This window comes from Sciurus vulgaris (genome assembly GCF_902686455.1).
Source record: "Sciurus vulgaris genome assembly, chromosome: 4".
Lineage (NCBI taxonomy): Eukaryota > Metazoa > Chordata > Mammalia > Rodentia > Sciuridae > Sciurus > Sciurus vulgaris.
Window position 1 is genome coordinate 8,173,001 of NC_136464.1, and position 22,050 is coordinate 8,195,050.

At 52.3% G+C, this 22,050-nt stretch overlaps 1 protein-coding gene across 1 annotated transcript in view; it reads left to right on the plus strand.

The window, feature by feature from the left end:
- CPXM2 (carboxypeptidase X, M14 family member 2) overlaps positions 1-22,050 on the plus strand; it is a 110,226-nt gene that overhangs the window by 83,583 nt on the left and 4,593 nt on the right. The window contains exons 8-13 of the mRNA XM_079138071.1: positions 5,513-5,636; positions 6,963-7,159; positions 8,114-8,293; positions 13,551-13,848; positions 17,624-17,763; positions 19,650-19,749. Coding sequence (XP_078994197.1) covers positions 5,513-5,636; positions 6,963-7,159; positions 8,114-8,293; positions 13,551-13,848; positions 17,624-17,763; positions 19,650-19,749 — 1,039 coding nt within the window. The remainder of the gene's footprint in view (positions 1-5,512; positions 5,637-6,962; positions 7,160-8,113; positions 8,294-13,550; positions 13,849-17,623; positions 17,764-19,649; positions 19,750-22,050) is intronic.

Here is a 22,050-nt window from a genome sequence, read left to right on the forward strand (position 1 = left end):
TCTGAGTGTGACTCGCCACTTGGATTCCCGGCTCTGGGGATGCGGAGAAGCCAGCAGCTTAGCAATCCCCACATGGCATCTGCTGGTTACCGCAGAAATCCCTCTGCCTCGGGGAGAATGGTCAGCTTATCCTACAGACTCAGGAGCTCTGTCCAGGCCCAGGGAGGTGCAGACAGGGGCGGGGGGAGCAGAGGGGTGGGGAGGAGGTGGAGGCAGAGTGGGAGAGCCGTGCCAGAGAAGGCGGAGGACCTGCCGAGCGTGTCACAGTTTACCATCACTTAGCCGATATTTGTTCACAAATATGTTGTCCCCCTCATCTGCACCCATGAGGGCAGAGGCTCTGCCAGTCCACCATAATCCATGATGTGCAGGAGGCAGGAGTGACAGGTCCAGTTGCCCATGGCTGGGACTGGCTCTTGTCCAGGGTATGTGGCCAGGCTTGGGCAGGCAGGAGCAGAAAGAAGGGCATGCCCGGCAGAGAGGGCAGCAAGAGCAGGGGTGTGGAGGTGGGAATGCTCGAGGGGTGTCTGAAACAGGGGGCAGTGTGCTAGGCAGTGAGCCTGGTCCTGTGGCAGTGAGCAGGCCTTGCCTCTTCTCTGTGTGGAGAGAAGATGAACAAGAGCCACTGGGGTCCTCAGGACAGGAACCTCCTGGGCATGGAGGAAAATGGGGGGGGGGGCATCTCTGAGGCCAACTGGCTAGTCTGTGGCCACCTGGTGGAGTGAATTGGGGAGAGAGGACTCTGACCTTGTCCCATGGGAAAGTGGAGTGCTTTCCTAGAAAAGAAGTGATTTTGAGAACTAGGTTTAACTTGACTTGTTTGGGGTACAGTGTTACCAGGTCCCAAATGCTCAGGACCTCCTGGTTGCTTGGTTGATCTGTAGAGGGTATGGTACAGGTAGACAGAAGTTAAGGGCAGCCAGCTAGTGGTGTTGCTATCCAGGGCAGCTGATGGCTAGGGGCATCAGTCTGAAAGGACAGCAGCTGAGTGTGCCCACCTGCTCCTTGCTGAGCCTGACCCTGGGGGAGGTGATGGTAGCAGGGAGTCAGGCCTCTGAGTCCAGACACACCCAAGTCCTCTCACGGTGATTCTCTCCCTTTTCCCTCCCTGTGGAATTCCTTTCCCGTTGGACCAGGGACAGTGTCTATTTCCCAGGCAAATGACAATAAAAAGAGAAAGACAATAAAAGAGAACTTTTTCTCTTCTGCCTTATTTTCACAAACACTGTGTATCAGCATCAAATGTGACCCTGTAGATAAATCCTTCTCAAACTCTGCACTGAAGAATCAGCAGTGTTTATTTTCCCCCATGCCTCAGTCTGTTCATACTAATGATAACAAAAGACCAGAGAGTGGGTAATTTACAAACAACAGAAGTTCACTTGTCATAATTCTGGAGCCTGGAAGTTCAAGGTCAAGGCATCAGCAGACCTGGTATCTGATAAATGCTATTGTCCACTTCCAAGATGGCATATTGTTGCTCTATATTCCTGTGGTGGAAGGTGGAAGGGTGAAAGGGCCTAGCTAGTTCCCTCCAGATCTTTCTAAGGATATCAAATCCATTCATTAGGACACCCCCTAAAGGCCCCATCCCTATATACCATCTCACTGGATCTTAGGTTCCAGTTTATGAATTTTGGGATCTATACACATTCACACTATAGCACCCTATATCTATCCAACGTTTGAACTTGTGTTCACAGAATTCGTATCGTTTTGATCAGAAGATAGTTATATCTTTGCCAGTTCAATTGGACCATTGGCCTCTTCCTTCTGACCTAACAGTAATTGCAGTCTTACTGTGAGGTCTGAGGAGGACTGCATCAGCTTCTTAGCACCTTTCCTGCTCTGGAACCTTTGGATATCTCCTGACTTTTAATGAATGTGGAAAAGTCCATGGGAAGTCTCACTGTGTGTTTGATCTTACCATCTCCATGACTAATTTCCTTCTGATGTGTCAAGAGTCTACAGCCATACCACCCTGAATGCTCCTGAACTCATCTGATACGTTTTAAGAAATTGGCTTTATAGAAAAGAGGTTCTTTGTTCCATCTCCTCCAGGAGAGGAGGGAAGCAGGGGAGCCTAAACTGTGAACACGGTTCCACCAGCAAAGAGGTCCTGCAAACCTGCTGCTAACGTGATGTTCCTCCACCTGCCTTCCATTGCTCCTCCCTCGGGGCCTTTCAATCCTTCCTTCCCTACTCACTCTCCCCTCCAGTCCATTAAATTCTAAGAAAGAAATTTCTTCCAGGTAGGTAGAGCTTTGGCGGCCACAAGGCATTGTGATACCTTAGATTTTTTTTAGACCTGGAGAACCCATGTCCTCACCCTACTGAGATGCGTGCCCTGGACTCTGATGAAAACCCCAGTCCCTCTCTTCATCAGGACTCACTCATGTACCACAGAGGCCCAGGTTCTGAAAAAGAGGATCTGGGCCTTTTCGGGAGGAAGCGGTTGAATGGAGGACTTCCGTCGTGTTGCCGGGAGGAGCAGGGTGGACCACCCCCGTACATGGCCCTGGCGGCCATGGAAGAAGTGCTTTCTGGTACTCCAGCGTTCACTGTGCAGAGAGCTGTAGGAGGCCTTCTTACAGAAGACTTCCAGTGTCATGTACTGAGAGAAAGCTGCTTTTGCTGGTGTGACACAGTGGCTTGAAGTTCGGTTAATAGCTGACACTGTGCCCCTGGAGGGAAAGTGTCTGGAGTAGATTTACAGCAGGGCTAAGGTCATGGAGGGCTGGTTCTGAGGACTGAACCTCACTTAGGCCATCACTTAGGTTCTGAGGACTGAACCTCACTTAGGCCATAAAGTGCACATCCTGAGCGAAGACGGTCAAGGTCATGACCTCCAGTACCTGCAGATATTGCTGCTGTGCTGATTGAATGGGGGAGGAAGGTACCACTGAAGGGCAGCTAGGCCTGTGCCAAACACTGGCCCCAGTTGCCTAGTCAGGGCTGAACTGCCTGGCTCTGTGTCTGCAGGCTAGTCACCCATCTGGACCCTAGTCAGTGGCTCGCAGGCTGAGGACCCATTGAGATCTAGGGTGGTGGCCGAGAAAGACTAGCACGCCGGGCCTCAAAGGAGGCCGTCCTTCAGGAGGTCGCAGCGTGCACCAGGTGAAATGGGCAGCAGGGATATGCAAGTTATCTTTGCTTTTGTGCACCTTTGTGGGCAGGCTGCAGAAAGAGCCCTAAGAACACAAAGCCCAGGCTCCACCCATACCAGCTCAGTGACTCAGGGCAGATAACTGTGTCTCTCTGAGCCTCAGTCTGCTTATCTTCAGAATGAGGGCAATCTCTTCTGCATTCTCTACCTCGCCTGGCGACCTTGATGATGAAATAACAATCTTGCTCTCTTCCTTCCGTTGTCAGGGATGCGATTGCTCTTTCTTGTAGTCATTTTTGGTGCCGCCTATGTGTGGTGCCCTGGGATGTTCATGCACTTCCCTTGCATGTCATTCCTACCTGTGTGGCAGCTCTGCCTCAGCTGTCTTGCAAACAAAAGTCTTTAGTCATTGGCTTTCTCTCGACCGAATATTGTGACACAGTGAGTCACCGCAGAGTAGAGCACACTTCCCCAGGATCAGTGAGAGAGTTAGACCCTGAACTCCTAACCAGGGAACACCAGTCACAGGTGTCACAGAAGTCACGGCAGTGATGACATATCTCTCCGCCCCTCAGGAATGCTCCTCCACCTGCTCTGCCTGGTTGTGGCAGAATGCTGTGTTAGGAGGTGCCTAGGCACACAGCACGGCAACCGCCCCACATCATAAACCCTGTAATATCCGTCTTCCAGTTTGAACAGATTTCAAGCCACCACGAGAGTTGCAGCATTGTTTATTTACAGTGTATAAGGACTGTCAATGGAGGATTTTTTGAAAGATCGTTCAAGTGCCCAGGCCCCTGCTGTCCGTGGCACCATGCCTCTCCTCTGTTCTTGCTCAGCAGTTCACTCGTCTTTCAGAAAGGTAGAGCCCTTCCTAATGGCGCCTGCCTGCCAACCGTCTTGGCTGGGACAGCTTCCTTCCTGCTCTGGCAGCTCCTGAGCATCCTTCCTGCGGTTAGCGCAGGGTCCTGAGTTGTGCCACGGAGAGTCGAGCCTCCACCTTGAGTGCTGGGGCTGGCGGATGCCTGGCAGGGAGCGGGCTCCTCAAGAAGCATTAAGTGAGTGGACAGTGTTCTTCAAATCAGGGCTTCTTGCCCTTGGGGATGGTAAACAGGTTTAACCAACCCAGCAAATCAAAGCCACTCCAGAGCTAACCCGTAGGCTCTCGTTCAGTGGCGTGAGACCATGCAGCCTCTAGGGAGAGGGTGTCTCTGTCCTCCCCAACAAGGTTCACTCGCTCCCGAGGCTGCAGGGCCTGGTTACTCCTCTGGCACTTGTGTCATCCTTGAAGACCGCGGCTGACAGTCTGACTGGCTGACTGTGAAGGCATGATCCAGAAAGCAGTGCAGACGGACTTCAGGACCTCACTTCCATGCTGCCACTGCTTTGCACCCTTACCTGGGGACACCTGTCACATGTTCTCACTCAGCACTCACAGGAGGGGGTGCTCTCAGCCAGCTCAGGAGGGTGGGCAAGGAGTGTGCCCACAGCCTGGCGCAGGTGTGCATAAATTATGAGAAATCGTATTCAAGAGATATTTATGTGGACAACTGATGTCCAAGGATATTTATTAAAAAAGCAGAAAAATCACAGTGAAAGAGTAACAACCACAATCAAGGAGGCAGTAACAAAAGGGATGAACAACCAGGGAGGTGATAGCCACAGCCGGGGAGGTGACAGTCACAACCAGAGAGGTGACCACCACATCCTGGGAGGTGACATCCACAACCAGGAAGTCAACAAACACAATTGAGGGAGGTAACATTCACCATTGAGGGAGGAGACAGCCCCATTCAAGGAGGTGACAGCCACAGCCAGGGAAGACATCTTTGCTCATAGGCTTGCCATAATGCAGATACCACAAGTGTGCTGCCGCTGAACAACAGGGATTTGTTGCCTGCGTGCGGGAGGCGGCAGGTCTGGAGGAAGGCGCTGGCAGAGCTGCTGTCTGCAAGGCTTCGCCCTGTAGCTCACAGGCATGGCCGCACCCTGTGTCCCCACATGGCAGGAGGAGCAAGCGAGCTCCCCAAAGTTACACGGTCACTAGTCTGTTCCCTGTGACCTGATCACCCCTAACAGCTTCACCTCTGGACACTGTGGCTCTGGTGGCCTCAACATATGCATTTGGGGGACATGAGCATTGAGACCCCAGCAGAAGGTGGTACCACAGTGAAGGGTGCTCAGAGTCCAGGGCTGGGGTGGGCGATGGCCAGGAGCATCTCCTTAGAGGAGATGACCCCAGGGCAGGTGCTGGCAGGAAAGGTGGGTGTCAGCATCAGGAGGGCAGAGGCAGCAGCCAGGATGTGGGGAGGAGCATCCTCCAGGGCGGTTTGGGGAGCAGGAGCTGGATGTCCTATTGGGACTTCTGCCCGATTGTTACTTAAAACCATTGACTTTGTCTTTCAGTTGATGAAGGTCGTGAACGAAATGTGCCCCAACATCACCAGGATCTACAACATCGGCAAAAGCCACCAGGGCCTGAAGCTGTACGCTGTGGAGATCTCCGACCACCCTGGAGAGCATGAAGTCGGTGAGGAGCCCCTGGGGTGGTGGCGGTGGGCCTTATCCACGTGCCTCCTCAGGCAGCAGGGAGAACACTGCCCCTCGAGGACAGATTGGAGGCCTGTGAGCCTCCTGTCCTGTGACATGGGCTGCTGGACGTCCCTTCCTTTGCTCCCTAGAGCCCAGGCCTAGTCCTGTTCTCCTCTGAGGCCTTTCACAGCAGAGAAAGTGGCGGGTCTGCTCTTCCAGGAGAAAATGCTGCGCATTGGTGGCTCAAGTTACAGGGTCCCTCTTCATATGTCGGTCCTCTCTTTCACCATTCCTGCCCCCAGCCACTTCCATTCAGCTGCTCCCCATCCTGAGACCCTGCAAGTTGAGTGGGCTTCTCTGGACTCCTTTTTGGTAAATCTGAAAGCTCCTTAGAAATCCACTGACATTCAGGTGCAGAGATGGTCGGATTCACTCAACCTTAGCCTTCAGCTGAATCTCAGGAGGTTTCTTTTAAACTGTAGATGCCAGCTCTGCTGGTAGATCACATTATCCTCAGCAGCAGTGAGGACAATAAGGGACGGAGAAGTGTCAGCTCTGCCCAGCACAGATGGCCCCATGTCTGCATCTATTCATCTGCTATTGCAAAATTCCAGAGACTGGATCATGTACAAGCAACAGAATTCTATTTCTCACAGTTCTGGAAGCTGGGCGACCAAGATCAGGGTGCCAACAGATTCAGTGTCTGGGGGGGCCTGTTTCTCTCAAGGCTCCTCCTTGCCATGTCCTCTCAGGGCAGAAGCCTGAGGGGAAAAGGGCCTTGCTGATTCCCTCGGGCCCTTTTAAAGGGTGCAAATCCCTAATCAGCTGCAGCCCCATCTCTGAATACTATCATGTGGCTCTTAGTTCCAACATGAATTTTGGGGAGACACAACTAAACCATAGCACCCCTCATATTTTGGAAACCGAGCTTTAAAAGAGAAGATGCTCAGCCCTTTGCCAGTGGTACCGTGCTGGTCTGCCCAGCAGGGCTCTTTCCTGCTGTGTCCCTTCACCTTTGTGTCCTTGTAAGACAATGGGACGTTCCTTTGAGGATAACAACTTCCTCCCTAAAGGATAATACAGTCGCTGTGACTTGTAAACCGCAAACCTAGTGAGGGTGGACAGGACTGCCCGTGGCTGGGTCGTCCGGGATTTTTCTGTCTTTGCCTACATCCCTGACTACTTGGGACTTTAAAAGTTGTCCCCGTATGATTTTGGACGTTGGAAAGAACAGACTGGGCTCGGTTGCTAAGGTCTATGGTTCAGAGGCGGCACGGGCGCCCTAGGCCGCGCTCACCAGCCCGCTGTGCCTCTCTCTCCGCAGGGGAGCCCGAGTTCCACTACATCGCGGGCGCCCACGGCAACGAGGTGCTGGGCCGCGAGCTGCTGCTGCTGCTGCTGCAGTTCCTGTGCCAGGAGTACCTGGCCCAGAACGCGCGCATCGTCCGCCTGGTGGAGGAGACCCGGATCCACATCGCGCCCTCCCTCAACCCTGACGGCTATGAGAAGGCCTATGAGGGGGTAAGGGGCCAGCTCAGGGTGCGGCCACCAGCTCAGGGGCAACCCCCCTTGGGAGGCTTTTCATTGGTGCCTTCCTGCTGAGGCTGAGAAGCCACAGGTTTATGGGGGATGCAAACCACGATGACCCTGTAAGAGGGACACGCTCAGAAACTGGGCAGAGTGAGCATGGTGACTTTATATATAGGACGATAATGACAGAAGACAGTGACACCTTGCGTTGACCGTGCCCTGAAGCCGGTGCTCACCGTGCTCATCACCTTGGTCCTCTCCGCAGCCCGTAAGGAGAGGAGTTTTTATTATTCTGAGAAGTTATTTAGGCTTCATGTCCTAACTACGATGCAGAATTTTCGTAGGTCATTGGTAGATGTAAACATACATGTGTGTAAATATGTGCTGGCTCTACTTAGAATGACGACGTTACATCGCGTGGCCACAGTGATTTACCGCGGTATCTGGGAATAAAGTGGGCAGCCATATGAACAAGGGCACCTGTCAAATGCAGACTTTAGACCCAGAGCTTTGGTTTTGACCAGCGGTGCAGACAGTTGGTGGGGGCTTGCTGTGCTCCATGGGAAGTGGGGATGGCGGGCAGGGCAGGAGAACAAGCGCACACTGTGCCAGTCTTGGGGGGCCTGCAGGGTGGAGTCCTAGGTTCTTGGTCCCTCAGAGGTTCTGCTGAGCTGTGTAGGAGAGGGGGAGGAGCTGGAGGAGGGGTCTCATCCTCTCAGGCCCCTCCAGGTGGCAGGATGGTTCTCTGGGTGCCCTCTGGGGGCAGATTTTGCTGTTATCCACCATCACCTATCAAATGCCAGCAGCAGGTTTTCAGTATTCTCCTGAGATGCCGTCTTTTGGTCAGAGAGCGTCGAGGGTGGAGGTAGACCCGGGAGCGTCTCCGATGGCAGGGGCTGCAGGGTTTCCTGCGGTCTTCGGGTCACATTCTGAATCTCCTCTCAGGGCTCAGAGCTGGGAGGCTGGTCCCTCGGACGCTGGACCCACGACGGGATTGACATCAACAACAACTTCCCAGATTTAAACACACTGCTCTGGGAGGCAGAGGATCGGCAGAGCGTCCCCAGGAAAGTTCCCAATCACTACATTGCCATTCCTGAGTGGTTTCTGTCTGAAAATGCCACAGTGAGTAAAAATATCCCTGACCTGCTGAGCAGCGGGCGGCCAGAGGACACCCTGCCATGGCAGAGGCCTGGCATTTACCAGCTGCATTCTCCATGCTCTCTCCAAAAGCAGGGGAGCGTGCTGGGGAACGCCACCTCAGAATCCGTACTCGGGAGATTCCTCGTAAAAACCACTTAATTGTATTTCTTTCCAACCACACAGTGCTGCACAAAACACAGCTCACCTTCTAAACCATACCAGCTGGTTGCTGTTATCATGGTCCTGGCCGTTATGACATTATGCATGGTGAATGCTTGACGATGCTTCCGATTTTATTTGAATAAGTCCCTCTGGATTTATCACGTGTCACATCTTTGAAAAGAAAAATGAAATTGGGTGAGAAATCTCATCTCCCGATTTCTTAGTTCCTGTTTCATAAATGTGTTCTCATGAAATCACCGTGCATCGGAGTGCCCTGTGGTAACCTGTTATGGGGCGCAACTGAAGAACAGACCCATCACCACTGAGAAGTCCAGATTTGAGAGTCTTTATTAAGCCGGCTGGCTGACTGTCTCACACAATGCCCAAAATAATGGCTATTGGGAGAACAGCCCCGACCACAGGGTTGTAGGGGTTCTTATACCAAAAATCACATTAATCATAAGTGTCTGTTGCTATGATTCGAAATTACACATTAACGTCATGAGATCATTGATAGAGGGGGAAGTGGGTCAAAATGACCCTTACCTAGGTACACACTAAAGAATGGTTACTAACATCCACACAATCACTGTTCACATGGTACGTTGTTTAGGAACAATAGGAATCAAAAGAGAGCAATTTTTCTTTACATAGGAGTTGCCATTATATATTATTAAACATGTCACACCAAGTGACTGAGGATGGGCACAGAGGTGGGGTGTTCCCATGGGAGAAGCTTATTTCCTACATAGCATGGAGTCTCAGAGCAAAATGGAGTCTGTTTAGTCATTTCCTTTGGCGTCTGGCCTATGACATTCTCATGGAGTCAGATCTGTCCGCCCATCACAAACCCACTTCCTTTCCCTTATTCTTGGATCTCCTGCATCCTTCTCCAGGTCTGCTTTGATGGATAGGTACCTGAGTTACTGTTAGGTTCAACTACAAGGCTCTTGCACATAACAGGACCCTGAAGGCAGAGGGCGGGGGTGGCCAGATAGATACCCCACGATCAGGCACCCAGCATCCATCTGTCTTCTGTCTCTACCACGGTGGCATGTGACTTTTATTCTTAAGGTCATAATCCAAGTTGGCAGCTGGTACTGAGACCGTCATGGCTGTGAAGGAAGAGGAGAGAAAGTTTTTGACTGTTTTTTTTTTTTTAATGGTCCCCACCTCAGGTAGCTTGGTTTCCTGTAGGAAGCCTTCCTAGAATCCCTACACATTTCTGCTGAAATCTCACTGGGCAGCGTTTCTCTGCACATGGCATCTACCCCTTGGGGAAGCTGCAGTTTCGGCAGCATGCTGCAGGCTAGTCCAGGAGATGCTGGAGCGGCTGTCTGAGCCGCCTCAAGCCCCAGCCCAGGCAGCACTGTGCGCTGGGCCACTTACTGGTGGAAGGTCAGCATGCGATCTTACTCAGCGGCCTACAGCCCAGTGCTGATCAGGTCCCCGGAAGCAGAGTCCACTGAGGGAGACTGATGCTGGGATGGGATTGGCCTCTGGGTCTTCTGAATCCTTTCTCATGGTTTCTAGTCCAACCCAGTTGGTTTGCTTTTTCTTTCCAACAAACATCTTGACCTGGCAAACTTGAGAATTCAAGTGACATTATATTTTGGGAACTCTTGGATCAAAATTGGAACTTGGTTGCCAGCTCTCATCCCTATCACCCCACCCACCGAGGCCATAGAGATGCCCCATTACTTCAGCACAAACAGGCTAAGCTCCCCAGAGTTCCAACTTTGCTTTAAGCCTGGAATTTAGTTTCCTAAGCTTATTCTCTGGAAATACAGGGGAATTACACATCATCACTATTCTCTCTCAATTATGGACAGATTAGAGATAAGAAATCAATAATAGTAAGATTTAGTTAACAAGACCAACAGGCTTGATGTAAAGAACCCATTAGAATTCCACAACCAACAATTGGAGAATATTCTCAATAATCTGGGAACATTTTCAAAAATTGAGGGTGAATGGAGCTATGAAGGGAATCTCAAGGAATTTCAGAGAATAGAACTTAGACAAACAATATCACCACCTTACACCTAAACAGGGAGGCAATGATAAGGTGAATGAAAACATTACTGTGTATTAAGAAAAAGTTTAAAAATCTTCTAAATAATGGGTCAGAGGAAAAAAAATCATCCTGGTAACTAAAAACATATTAAGAAAAGTGGTAACAAAAACATTCCATATCAAAATTTGTGGAGTGCAGCACAAAATAGTGCTTTAGAGAAACATGTACCTTTAAGTTATTGCAAAAGAAGAAAGGTCAAAAATTAACTAATTTAAGATAACATGAAATCCAAGTTAATGAAATAATAAAGAACAGAAATATGAAGTGATTTGTCTGTAGAAATGAGCATTTGATAAAATTTGACAATAATTCACAGTAAAGTCTCAGTAAACCTTTGGATACACATGATTAGCTTTCAGGGTGAGAAAGCCTATTTTAGGCAAGATGCACACAACCATAATCATAAAATAAAAGATTAATAAATTCAACTACATCAAAATAAGAAAGTCTACTCATCCAAAGATTTAATGAACCATAAGGATGAGCTGCAACTTGGAAGATGTTATTTGCAAATTGTATAGCTGAAAAGAGCTAGAATTTTAAAAAATATATAAAGAGTAACAAGAAACTGTAAGCGACTCAGTAGAAAAGACGGGAGGCAGTTCACAGAGGAGGAGACGGGAGACTGGTGAGCACAAAGGCGTTCCATCTCACGGGCACAGGGAAGCATGGATGAGAGAACCTTGCCCTTCTGTCAACCAGCAAAAATAAGAAGCCCAGCAACACCCAGATGTCAGACCGGATGGGGACAGTGGGTATCATACCTTGTTGGTGAGTGTCACGACTTCGGGAACGAGCTTGATTACCTTGTAAAACAGGACAATTTGGACATCCTGGGATGCTGCATATAATTCCACTGCTTGTGATACAGGCAAGAGAAATCTCAGCACGTGTGTCCAGGAGACAGTGCAGGAGAGGTCAAAGCACACTGATCATTACAGCAAAGGATTGAAAACTACTTAATGCCACCATCATACACACACATAAATGAGGTCTTCATGCTGAAGTGGAAAAGACTGAAGCACAGCTTTAGTCAACCTCAGGGCTGAGTATTAGAAACATGAGCTGAGTGGAAACAGTGTGCAAAAAACAACTGTCGGCATGGTTGGTCCCCGCCTTTTCTTTAGATCAAAAGCAAATGAAACCAAATACCATCTCTTTAGATATTTCCAGATGGGATGAAGCAGAGAGAGAGTGGGGGCCATATCAGGAGGCTGTGCACTCCGAGTGGGATGCAGCAGGTGGGTGAGCTCCAGGTCTTGGGTTGGCAGTGGGTTCACGGCAGAGACCAGGACTGATGACTACCAAGTTCCGTGATTCCCCAGTCCAGGGCCCCTGCTGTGTTTAAATCCAAAATCAAAGCTTAATGCAACCTAGCAAGGGCGCCCCATCCCTAGTCAGTTTTCTATCCCGCACAGTTAAATCATTGCCAATGTTTATTCTTTGTCATGATCAATTTTATCTTGCTGAAATCATCTTCATAGGGATGAGTATTTCATCATAGATATTCGATTCACTTAGTATTTGACCGTATCAAACTTTCCAACTTTAATAGTGACAGTTGGTACAGTGTTGCAAGCCTGTGATCCCAGGGACTTGGGAGGTTGGGGCAGGAGGATCACAAGGTCAAGGCCAGCCTCAGCAACTTAGCAGGGTCCCGTCTCAAAATTAAAAATAAAAAGGCTGGAAACGTAGCTCAGTGCTAGCCTAGCGTGCACGAGGCCTGGGTTCAGTCCACGGTGCTGCAGTAATGACGACACACTCATGCAGCATGCACCCTGAGAGAGTCGTAAAACCCCTCAGGTGCCCCGCCAGCTTCGCCACTTGGCAGTTCAGGACTCATCGACACCTTCACCCCTGTCCTCTTCTGCCCTCTGACTGAAGTGAGTCCCAGGGATTGTGTCAATCATGTATCAATTTTTCAACAGCCATCTGTAAAAAATAGGGACTCTTTTTCAAAGCCATATTACCATACCTATATAAACTAAATGATAATGAGAAATAAAGTGCCATAATAGATTACCATTATGTCAAATAAATTACTAATATTTACTGGCCAGTGCTCACATTTCCCCTGTTTTACTGGCCAATGAATTCTTTCTCCCTCTCTCCCTTTCTTCCTCTCTTCCTCCATCCTCCTCTCTCGGTCTGTCTCTTCCTCCTTCACCCTCTCATCCCACCTAACCCCTCAGCTGGCTTAAATCAAGGTTCACGTGAAGCTCTGGGTTTCATGGGTTTGTAAGTCTTTGAGAGTCTCCTTAAGCTGTGGGGTTTCCCTGTGAGTCCGTTGTCTGTAACGGCTGGATTGTGAGCCACCAGGTTCTCTGTGGTGTGTTCTGCGGTCTGGGTGCCGCCATTGTGTCCCGTGATGTCACCCAGGCATCGCCCGCACCTCCTGGCCACTGGAGTGGCCTGAGGCTGACCTCGCCCAGACAGAGCAGGTTGGCGGGCCTCAGCAGGGGCTGAGTGGAAAATGGCGTCGTGTGGGTGCACATTGCCTTTTGTCTGTGATTCTTTGCTGCAGGCCACAGCTGAATAATCATGACAGAACCTCTGATATCCTCAAAGTCTAAAATATTTACTCTCTGGCCCTCTGCAGAGAGAGACTGCAGACCCCTGGGCTGGGGCGCGGCCACGCTCGGGGCTGCTGGAGTTTAGGTCTGGCTTCTGTGTCTCTGGCGCCGTTGGCGGGCCTGGGTGAGCGTGCTGCCCGCGAATGATTCAGTGGTGTTGGAGTGAATGTCACCCTGCCTTTTTTGATATTAACTGGAATATTCCTACCAATGGAAATCAGACACTTCCCCGGCTTCCCATTTTTTCTTTTTCCTTAATTCACTATTTCCACAAGTCCAGGTTTCCCCAGGATAGATTTTGAAATTCTAACTGTTGCTAAGATTATTACAGGAAATGGCCGCTTTTTTAAAAAACAGGTCCCTGTCCTGAAGCCAGGGGTGAAGCAGTCTCCGTCTTATGTTACTGGTGGGTTTTCCGTGCTCACAGGTGGCCGTGGAGACCAGAGCGGTCATCGCCTGGATGGAGAAGATCCCCTTTGTGCTGGGCGGCAACCTGCAGGGGGGCGAGCTGGTGGTGGCCTACCCCTATGACATGGTGCGCTCCCCGTGGAAGACCCAGGAGCACAGCCCCACACCCGACGACCACGTGTTCCGCTGGCTGGCCTACTCCTACGCCTCCACACACCGCCTCATGACCGACGCCAGGAGGAGAGTGTGCCACACGGAGGACTTCCAGAAGGAGGAGGGCACCGTCAACGGGGCCTCCTGGCACACCGTCGCCGGAAGTAAGTCTCGGGGGCCCCGCCGGGCGTCACCAGGCCGAGCTCTCACCACTGCGGGCCCAGCAGGACCGGCAGGGGTCTCCCCCCAGCCGCTCCTCTGGTCAAGCTCGGTGCCGTGGCCAATGACAGCTGCGGTAGTAGGCTTGGCATAGCCCCCCTGAATCCCCCTGGGTCTTGGAGGTGGTTCTCCCTCCTTTTATAAGTGAGATAACTGGGCCTTGGAGCTGGCGGGGATCTGCCCAAGCCGGAAAGGGGTGAGTTGGGGTCTATTTGACCTTGCTCTTGGCCACTGAGCTGTGCAGACGTTACAGGATCACAGATGGGCAAAAGCGGACTTGGTGGTGATGTTGGACCCCAAAGAAAACCCCGTGAGGAGCAGAGTGTGCTGGCACCGGCACAGAGCTGGGGCGTGTCACCCAGAGCCTCTCTGATTGGGGCTCGCGGTGCTGGGAACCCACGAAGGGGCTGGGCGGAGATCCCACGCTCAGGCGTGGAGTGAACGGGCTGCACGGGCAGGTCCTGGATGGCAGAGGCCACATCTGCTGTCCACGGGAGGCCAGCAGGCCTGGCCACCCAGACTCACCACTGCACGTGGTCAAAGCAGGCTGTGTGCAGAGTGGGGACCCCAAAGGGGCTGCTCCTGGAATCCACCAGGCTGGAGACGCCGCCGCCAGAAACCTGGAGAACTGCTTGGAGCCACGAGTCCCCACGGTCCACACGGGCCATTCCTACTTCGTTTCCTGACTCTGGCGGTGCTCAGCCAAGCCTCCTAATCCAGGAGGGATAAGATGATGTATTCCCTAAGGTCCCCTGGGTTGGATTGCAAGACCCCAGCATAATGCTTATTGCTTATTTCCTTGACTTTGTGAGGGTTGATTAAGCCAATGATGAATTTGAATAATGTTCTACATCAGAGAGACCTGGATTCAAATTTTTTTCTCTCTCTGAGATGCTTTGTGACCGTGAGCAAGTTAGTTTACCTCTCTGAACCCCCATACTTTTCCTTTAGTAAAAGTGGCATGACGATGTTGCTGGCGGTGGTGAATCTCCCTGTGGGACGTGGGAGGTGGGGGTGTGGGGTGCTCAGTGTCTGGCTTCTCAGAACCCTCAGGGCACGGTGCCATCCCCGCCGTTTCCTCTGTCAGGGCAGGTTCACTGTGAAATCTCTGCTGATCATCTCCTTATTCTCTGCGTCACTGTACCAGTGTGAACTTTAATATTTCACTTTGAAATTCAGCCTTCACACACTTTTCATGTATGTTTCCACTCTCAGAAAAAAAGTAGGAACACATGTTTCCATGTCATTTTATAACACAGAAAGCCTCCCTCCCGAGTTTCTCCTGGCTATAGTCTTTCCTGTCGTCTCCGCCGTGATTTCTGCCTCATGAAATTTTTTTGGGGGGTGCTGGGGATCGAACCCAGGGCCTTGTGCTTACAAGGCAAGCACTCTACCGACTGAGCTATCTCCCCAGCCCCTCATATGAAATTTTTAAAACTGTAAATCCCTATCAAGAAAATTTCCTAGTGGCAAGACACGTGTCACATGTTCAGTTTTAGCCCCAAAAGCCTACCTACAAAACCTTTCATGCAATGGGTGTATTTTGGGGGGCTATTCACTGGTTGCGGACATAGCAGATTGGGGCGTGTTTCTCTCTCAGTTGTATCTCGCGTTGTCCCCGGGACTTGGTGGCAGAGCCACGCGGTGGCTTGGGCCTCTTTCCTCATTCTCCCTCCCACAGTGCGGTGTGGTCTGCAGCCTGTCCTCTGTAGACTAACGAGTCAGGATTCCCATTTCCTTCGTGCCTTTCCGTCTTGTCGTCTGGTGCCTCCCTCTGCAGTGTGCTTGCCGGCTAATGGGGGCGGGGCAGCTGAGAGCCAGACTCAGTAAACTCAAAGTGCCACCGTGGGCATGGCGTGCATGGAGCTCCACTGTGACAGACGTGGGCTGCCTGTGCCAGGCCTGCGTTCCCTGCGCCCTGTCCTCCAGGGGGAGGCGCACAAACCTCTGAGGAGCACGTGGCCTCTTGTGCCCCAAGCAGCTGGTAGCTGGGAGAGTCCAGTCCAAGAACACCAGGGAATGTCCTGGGCCCAGCTGGGACTGAGGCGTGACAGGTGCTGCAGCTCCTCATCGCTGTGCACTTGCCGGCCACTGGAGCCATTCTCGGCAGGGCCTCACCCAGGGTGGCAGCGAAGCCGGCCCCGCCTTAGCTTCTCCCAGTTCTGCTTTCTCATCCTACTGCTCAGGCTCCCTGTGCTTTAGAGACACTTGCAGAACGTTTCCTTATCACCTCATGTCAGTACCGGCCAGACCGAGAGGGTGGCAACAGACTTCCATGTGGCCCGAGGAATCCAGCCCCCCGGGGCGGAGGGCTGTGCCTACCGGAGGGGGCGCCACCCGGGGCCCATGCCCTCTGCAGTCCTTCTGCGGATGTGCTTGAATGAGTTAACCAGGCACCGAGCCAGCTTCCCGCAGCCAGACCAGGCCCTGGTGAGGGGCTTCTGCTCACTGACGCCGCTGCGCCCATCCACCCGCTCCTGCTCTCCCTTCCTTTATCACAAGCGGCGTCCAAAGCCCATTGGTGCTGGCTTCTGGGTGACTGGAACCAGAAGCTGGTAAAGAGTGGCTTTTGCACAAATATTGGATAGGGCAGTGGCTTCACTGGTCCTCCTCCCCATGCCCCCGTGAATGTCACCTTATGGAATGATGGTCTTTGAAGTTATGATCACATTAAGGGTCTCAAGAAGGGGTCATCCTGGGTTACCCAGGTGGGCTGTAAAACCAATGAGAAGTGTTCTTAGGAGGGACAGAGGAGAAGACCATGTGGAGATAAGGCGTAGATGGGGAAGCTGCCCCAAGCCAGGGACTACCTAGGCCACCAAGAGCCAAAGAGGCAGGAAGGGGCGCCCAGAGGCTTTCCCGGAGCACAGCACTTGATTTCACTCTTCCAGCCTCTGGAGCTACGGGGAGTGAGTTCCAGTCCATCATAAGCTGAACGGTGGTGCTTTGCAGCAGTAGCAGGCCCGGAAAGTGCATGCAGAGTCTCCATTTGGGCATGCTGTGGTCCTGTTGGATGTAGGGGTTTCTGCTTGGGGCTTGCTGGGTGGGCCTGATTGCCCCACAGTCCACAAGAAGTGACATGTTGTCCAGAGATGAGAGGAAGGGCTATCACCAAGCAGTCCTGGGCTCACACCCCCTCACTGGCCCTTCCCAGGCCCACATTCTAGATCTGATTCTTATCATTTGTGGCCTCAATTTTCTTATGTGTAAAAATGTGCCTCTGCTGTGCTTGAGTGGAGGGAGTGCGGTGACCACTCTAGGGGACGCAGGGGGCTTTGGGCAGGCCCTAGGTGACAGAAGGCACTCAGCAAAACATGGCATGGAATTATGCCAACTTTTAAGAATCAGAGTAGGAAACGAGCTGAAGCTGAGGTCAGCATAGCTATAAACTTAGTCCAACACTTCAAAACCCCATCGTGTTAATTAACGATAGCATCATTCCAAACACGGTGTGTTAAACTACGTTAACAAAATAAATACTTAAAGAGCACCTATTTCAGCCCTTCCTTTGTGGATGACGCCTCCTGCCACCATCCCCCCGCCCTGGGCCACTCCTCCATGTCCTTCCCAGTCTCCCCAGACCATGCACGTCTGCCATCCTGCAGACGTTGGTCTGTGGTGGACCTTGACGCCTCTGGGTCTAACGACGTCTTCCTAGTGTGTGGGAACGTTCCCGCCACCAGGAGCATTGTTCAGTAGGAATGTCCATTGGCTTGACAGGTCTGAACGACTTCAGTTACCTGCACACGAACTGCTTCGAGCTGTCCATCTACGTGGGCTGCGATAAGTTCCCGCACGAGAGCGAGCTGCCCGAGGAGTGGGAGAACAACCGGGAGTCCCTGATTGTGTTCCTGGAGCAGGTATGGTGGGGGGCGTGGCTGGGATGGGGCAGCTAGGGAGTGGGCTGGCTTAGTGCTTCAGGCCCAGGTCGTCATCCTGGCCGGCCATAGTGCTGCCCAGAACCTTGGTCTGTCTGCACTTGGCCAGAACCACAGGAGAACGCTCCAAGCCAGCGGCGGCTCCTCCACCCGCTGATGGCACACTGTCCAGAGCCACGCTCTCAGGCACTGTCTGCAGGGAGTGGGTGATGTTGTCTGAGCCACTGTGCCGCTTCCCACGTCTGAGTTTGCTTTCGCCATGAGAAAATAGCACAGACTGGCGACTTCAGGAGCAGGCTGTTCTCTCATAGTTCTGGAGCTGGAAGTCCAAGAGCAGGGCCCATGGGGTTGGTTTCCTCTGACGCTGCTCTCCGTGGCCTGCAGATGGCCGCCCTCTTGCTGTCTCTTCATGAGGTCCCTCCTCTGGACATGTGCATCTGTGTGTCCAGATCTCCCCTTGTGGACACACCAGTCTCACTGGAGTAGGACCCATGGCTTCATTTGAACACAATTGCCTTTTGAAGGCCCTGTCTCCGAATGGCCACATTCTGAGGCACTCAGCTTCACAGGATGAACTTCAGAGGATCCAGGGCAGCCCATGACCCCTCAGGCCTTCAGAGTCACTGTTGCAGGGAGCAGCGTGAGATGCCTGGAAGCACTTTTACCAAGGCCAGCCAAAGTCCTGTGGCCAACTGGTGAGGCCCTGTGTCTTCAGTGGGCCCTTGGACACCTTTCCTGCCTCGAGTTCTCAAGACACACCCATGTGGTGCCACTAATGAGTTAGCCAGTTCTGGTTTAATGCTAAGACTAGCTGCATTATAAAGAGCCCCACGAAGAGCAGACGACCTAGAGGTCAGGGGGATGAGCGAGAACACACCTCGAGCCTCAGGCCTCTGCCAGCTTACCATGAGGCCATGCCACTTAACCCCCTAGGGGAAGGAAGGTCCAGAGGCTGCACATGGAGATGCCCTCCCGTGGGTTGTTGTGGATGAGTCAGAAGATGCGGCAGCCCATGGCTTGCGTGCCAGCTTCCTGGCACCTGGCACCCTGTGGTTGCACCTCTGCAGGTGGCAGAGGTTGTCACCTGGAGCTAACCTCTGCATCTGCCCCATGAGGTCCCAGGAGCTTCAGCACAGCCCCAGTCAGCCCCCCAGCACAGAAGCGTGCAAACCAGTCTGCCCTCTTGGGAAGTTGTGAAAACCCGTTCTGCCCCCACCTGGGGATTCGTGAAGGGTGGTATCTTCTCCTTTGCCATCGTGACTTGACCACAGCAACACGTCATTCTGAAGCAATGACCTGACTTAGCCAAAGTGCCTCCCATGGATAAGATGCCAGGCACAGCCATATGTGTAAAAAATGTTGCCGGAAACGAGGGCATGTCACCTGGGATCATTACCCCATTCTACACCTGGGAAGACCAAGGCAGGAGTTGATGTGTGTCTCCTGACACAGCTGATGAGCAGAAGTGCCCACGAGTAGTAGTCATTTCTAGAAGGGCCTCAATTCTTTTCTTTCCTCTCTGACTCTTCAGTCATTAATTCCACAGACTGGGGAAATCCAAGTAAATGTGCCGTGTCAACTTTAAATTTTAGTTTGGGGTATATTTTTATGAAATCTCAGATCTGGATGTTTTTTATGTCTCTGGAATGTTTTAAGTTCAATGGGAAACTTTCTGGTGCATCGACCCCTAAATGGAGTGCAGAAATATGCACCAAGTCCATGCAGAGCCAGGGACCTTTGAGCAAGCCTGGTGCTGTGAGCCTGCTTGCTTGGCACGGAACAGGCTGCCTGGAGATTTGGGCCACTTCCTTGTGTTGGAGCGTGCAGAGCTGGTGGTGACCTCACTGTGTCTCACCATGTTTGAGCAGGTTCATCGCGGTATCAAAGGCCTGGTGAGAGATTTGCACGGAAAAGGAATTCCAAATGCCATCATCTCTGTAGAAGGTGTTAACCATGACGTCCGAACAGGTAAGAGCACGTTTCTATAAAACCGTCACTCAGTAAGAAATAACTTGTGTTCTTGAAGTGTTTTGCTTCAGTTCTAATCATGGCCCAAGTGCCAGAAACCCCTTTCTCAGAACTGAATTAGTCTCCTTCGTCCACCTTCCCAAGTGACCCCCGGGAGCGGATTTTCTGCCTCTGCTTCTGGATGGGCTTGGAGCAGCCCTTCAGCTTCCGGCTGCAGTGAAAGTTTCTGAGAGGTTGGGGAAGCAGCAGTGCCCCGCCCCGCCCCGGCCCGGGTAATTACCTGCGCAGGCAGCTTAGCACCCAGGCCAGGCAGGAGGAGCCCTGAGAAGGAGAAGCTGTAGGCTTGGGTGTTCCTGCTCACGGGGAGCTGCTGGGGCTGGGGTGGAGCCATCAGAGGGAATGGCCTCAAGGGAGCAGCAGGGGTGGGCAGCGTTAGGACCTTGACTGCAGATCCAGAGAGGATGCAGTTTTTCTGTTGCTCCACGGGAAGTCACCAAACACGCTTCAGGAGATTCCAGTGTCTCTGATGTGAAGCGGAGGCTCTCCATGAGCCGGCATGCTGTTTTTGGCCTCTCCTGCCCGCAGACACTCTTCATGGCTGTGTGTGGATTGATTTACTCATTCCTGACAATGCTCCTGTCTTCCCAGTGCTGTTGCTAGATGAGGAAAGGAGGCACGTGGAGAAATGCAGCAGGGAGACCCAGCTCCCACCTCCTGAAGGGCAAAGGGGCTGGCATGTTAACTCTTGACTTCCACTTGAGTGGAGGATAGAAAATTCCAGAATATGGGATAATCCGAGGGTCAGAAGTTGATCTCTAAAAGGCAACGCTGAAATCTTATTCCAATTCTCTGGTAATACCCAGAGTCTTACAAACTTGGTCTCTAGTTCCTAAAATATCAAAATAGCCTCACATGTTTTTTCTTTTTTTGGTTCTTGGGATTGAACCTGCCTGCCAGGAGTGTTCAACCATGAGCCCTTTTTTATTTTTTATTTTGAAACAGGGTCCTGATAAGCTACCTAGGGCCTCGCTAAGCTGCTGAGGCTGGCTTTGAATTTGTGATCCTCCTGCCTCAGCCTCTGGAGCCACTAGTATGACAGGTGTGCACTACTGCTCCCTCCTAACTTCACACTTTCAAATGCATTCACGGTGTGGCCACACAGCCTCAGGAGAGCAAAAGACTGTCCCACAGTCCCGGGTCACTCAGTCGCAGCAATGATGTGGTGCTGTCTGGTGTGACCTGTTCCCCACTCCCCGAGAACATTCGTGCATCTTTTCTCTCTTCTTTCTCGCGTTAGCCCTTTGAGGGAGCTAGCCCATTCCTTCCCCTGTTCAGGTGAAAAGCAGAAGCTCCAAGAGGCTAGTTGGCCCCATGGGGGTTCAAGAGGTGAGCTGGGTTTGCACTCAGGTCACTACTCCAGGGTGGGCCGGAGCGTCCACACGGGGGCACGGGCTGCTGCCTTGGTGCCTCCCCACCTGAAGGTGACGTGGAAGGACGGTGCTCCCACAGGCCTTGGGTTTAGAGCTCCATCATCCCCCAGGAGACCTCAGTTTAAAACCGGAGATGCCGGGTTCCGGGAACCCCCAGTCCCTGGCAAGCAGGGGTGCTGAGCTCCTTCCAGCCACTCGCCGTTCCCTGTGGACGGAGCCCATGTCATTGCCATAGCCCCTCCTTCCTCCTGGACTCTCTTCCCTGGGAGCCCTCCCTCATCCCGTCCAGGCTACTCAGATGTCACCACTCAAGGCCGCCAGCTGCGACCACACGACCTAGCACTGAGCACCTGCTCGGCCACCCCACGGTCCCTGGGAACGTCTCTCCTCCACATATGATTCAACAGTCCAGTGTTTATCGTGCTTCTCGTTGTTTCTGCCCCAACCTACACAAGGGCTGAAGCCCCACCTGTGCCTGGTGCATCCCGGGCACGCTGCCTGGCCACCAGCGCTGGGTCACTATTCCCCAAGGAGTGAATGAAGGGGAGGAGCCTTGCCTCTTCCAGGGTTGCGCAGTGAGGGCCGAGCTGGGAGGGAGCCCAGGTCTGAGGCTGCCCACCCCGAGCGCCTTCCTAGAACCCCTGCTGGCCGTCCTCACCGATCACAGCTGTCCACAGACCCCGAGCTCCAGCACATGGTCCCATTCCACCTTCCAGGAGACAGAGACTCTGGGACACAGGAGGAGGACAGGTGGAGGCCCACCCCGGCCATGTGTTCAGTGCGTTACTTAGATGGATGATTAGACCAGAACACCACAGCATGGCAGATGGTTGTGTTGTGCCGTGAATGCATCCTTCCCATTTAGTTCCCA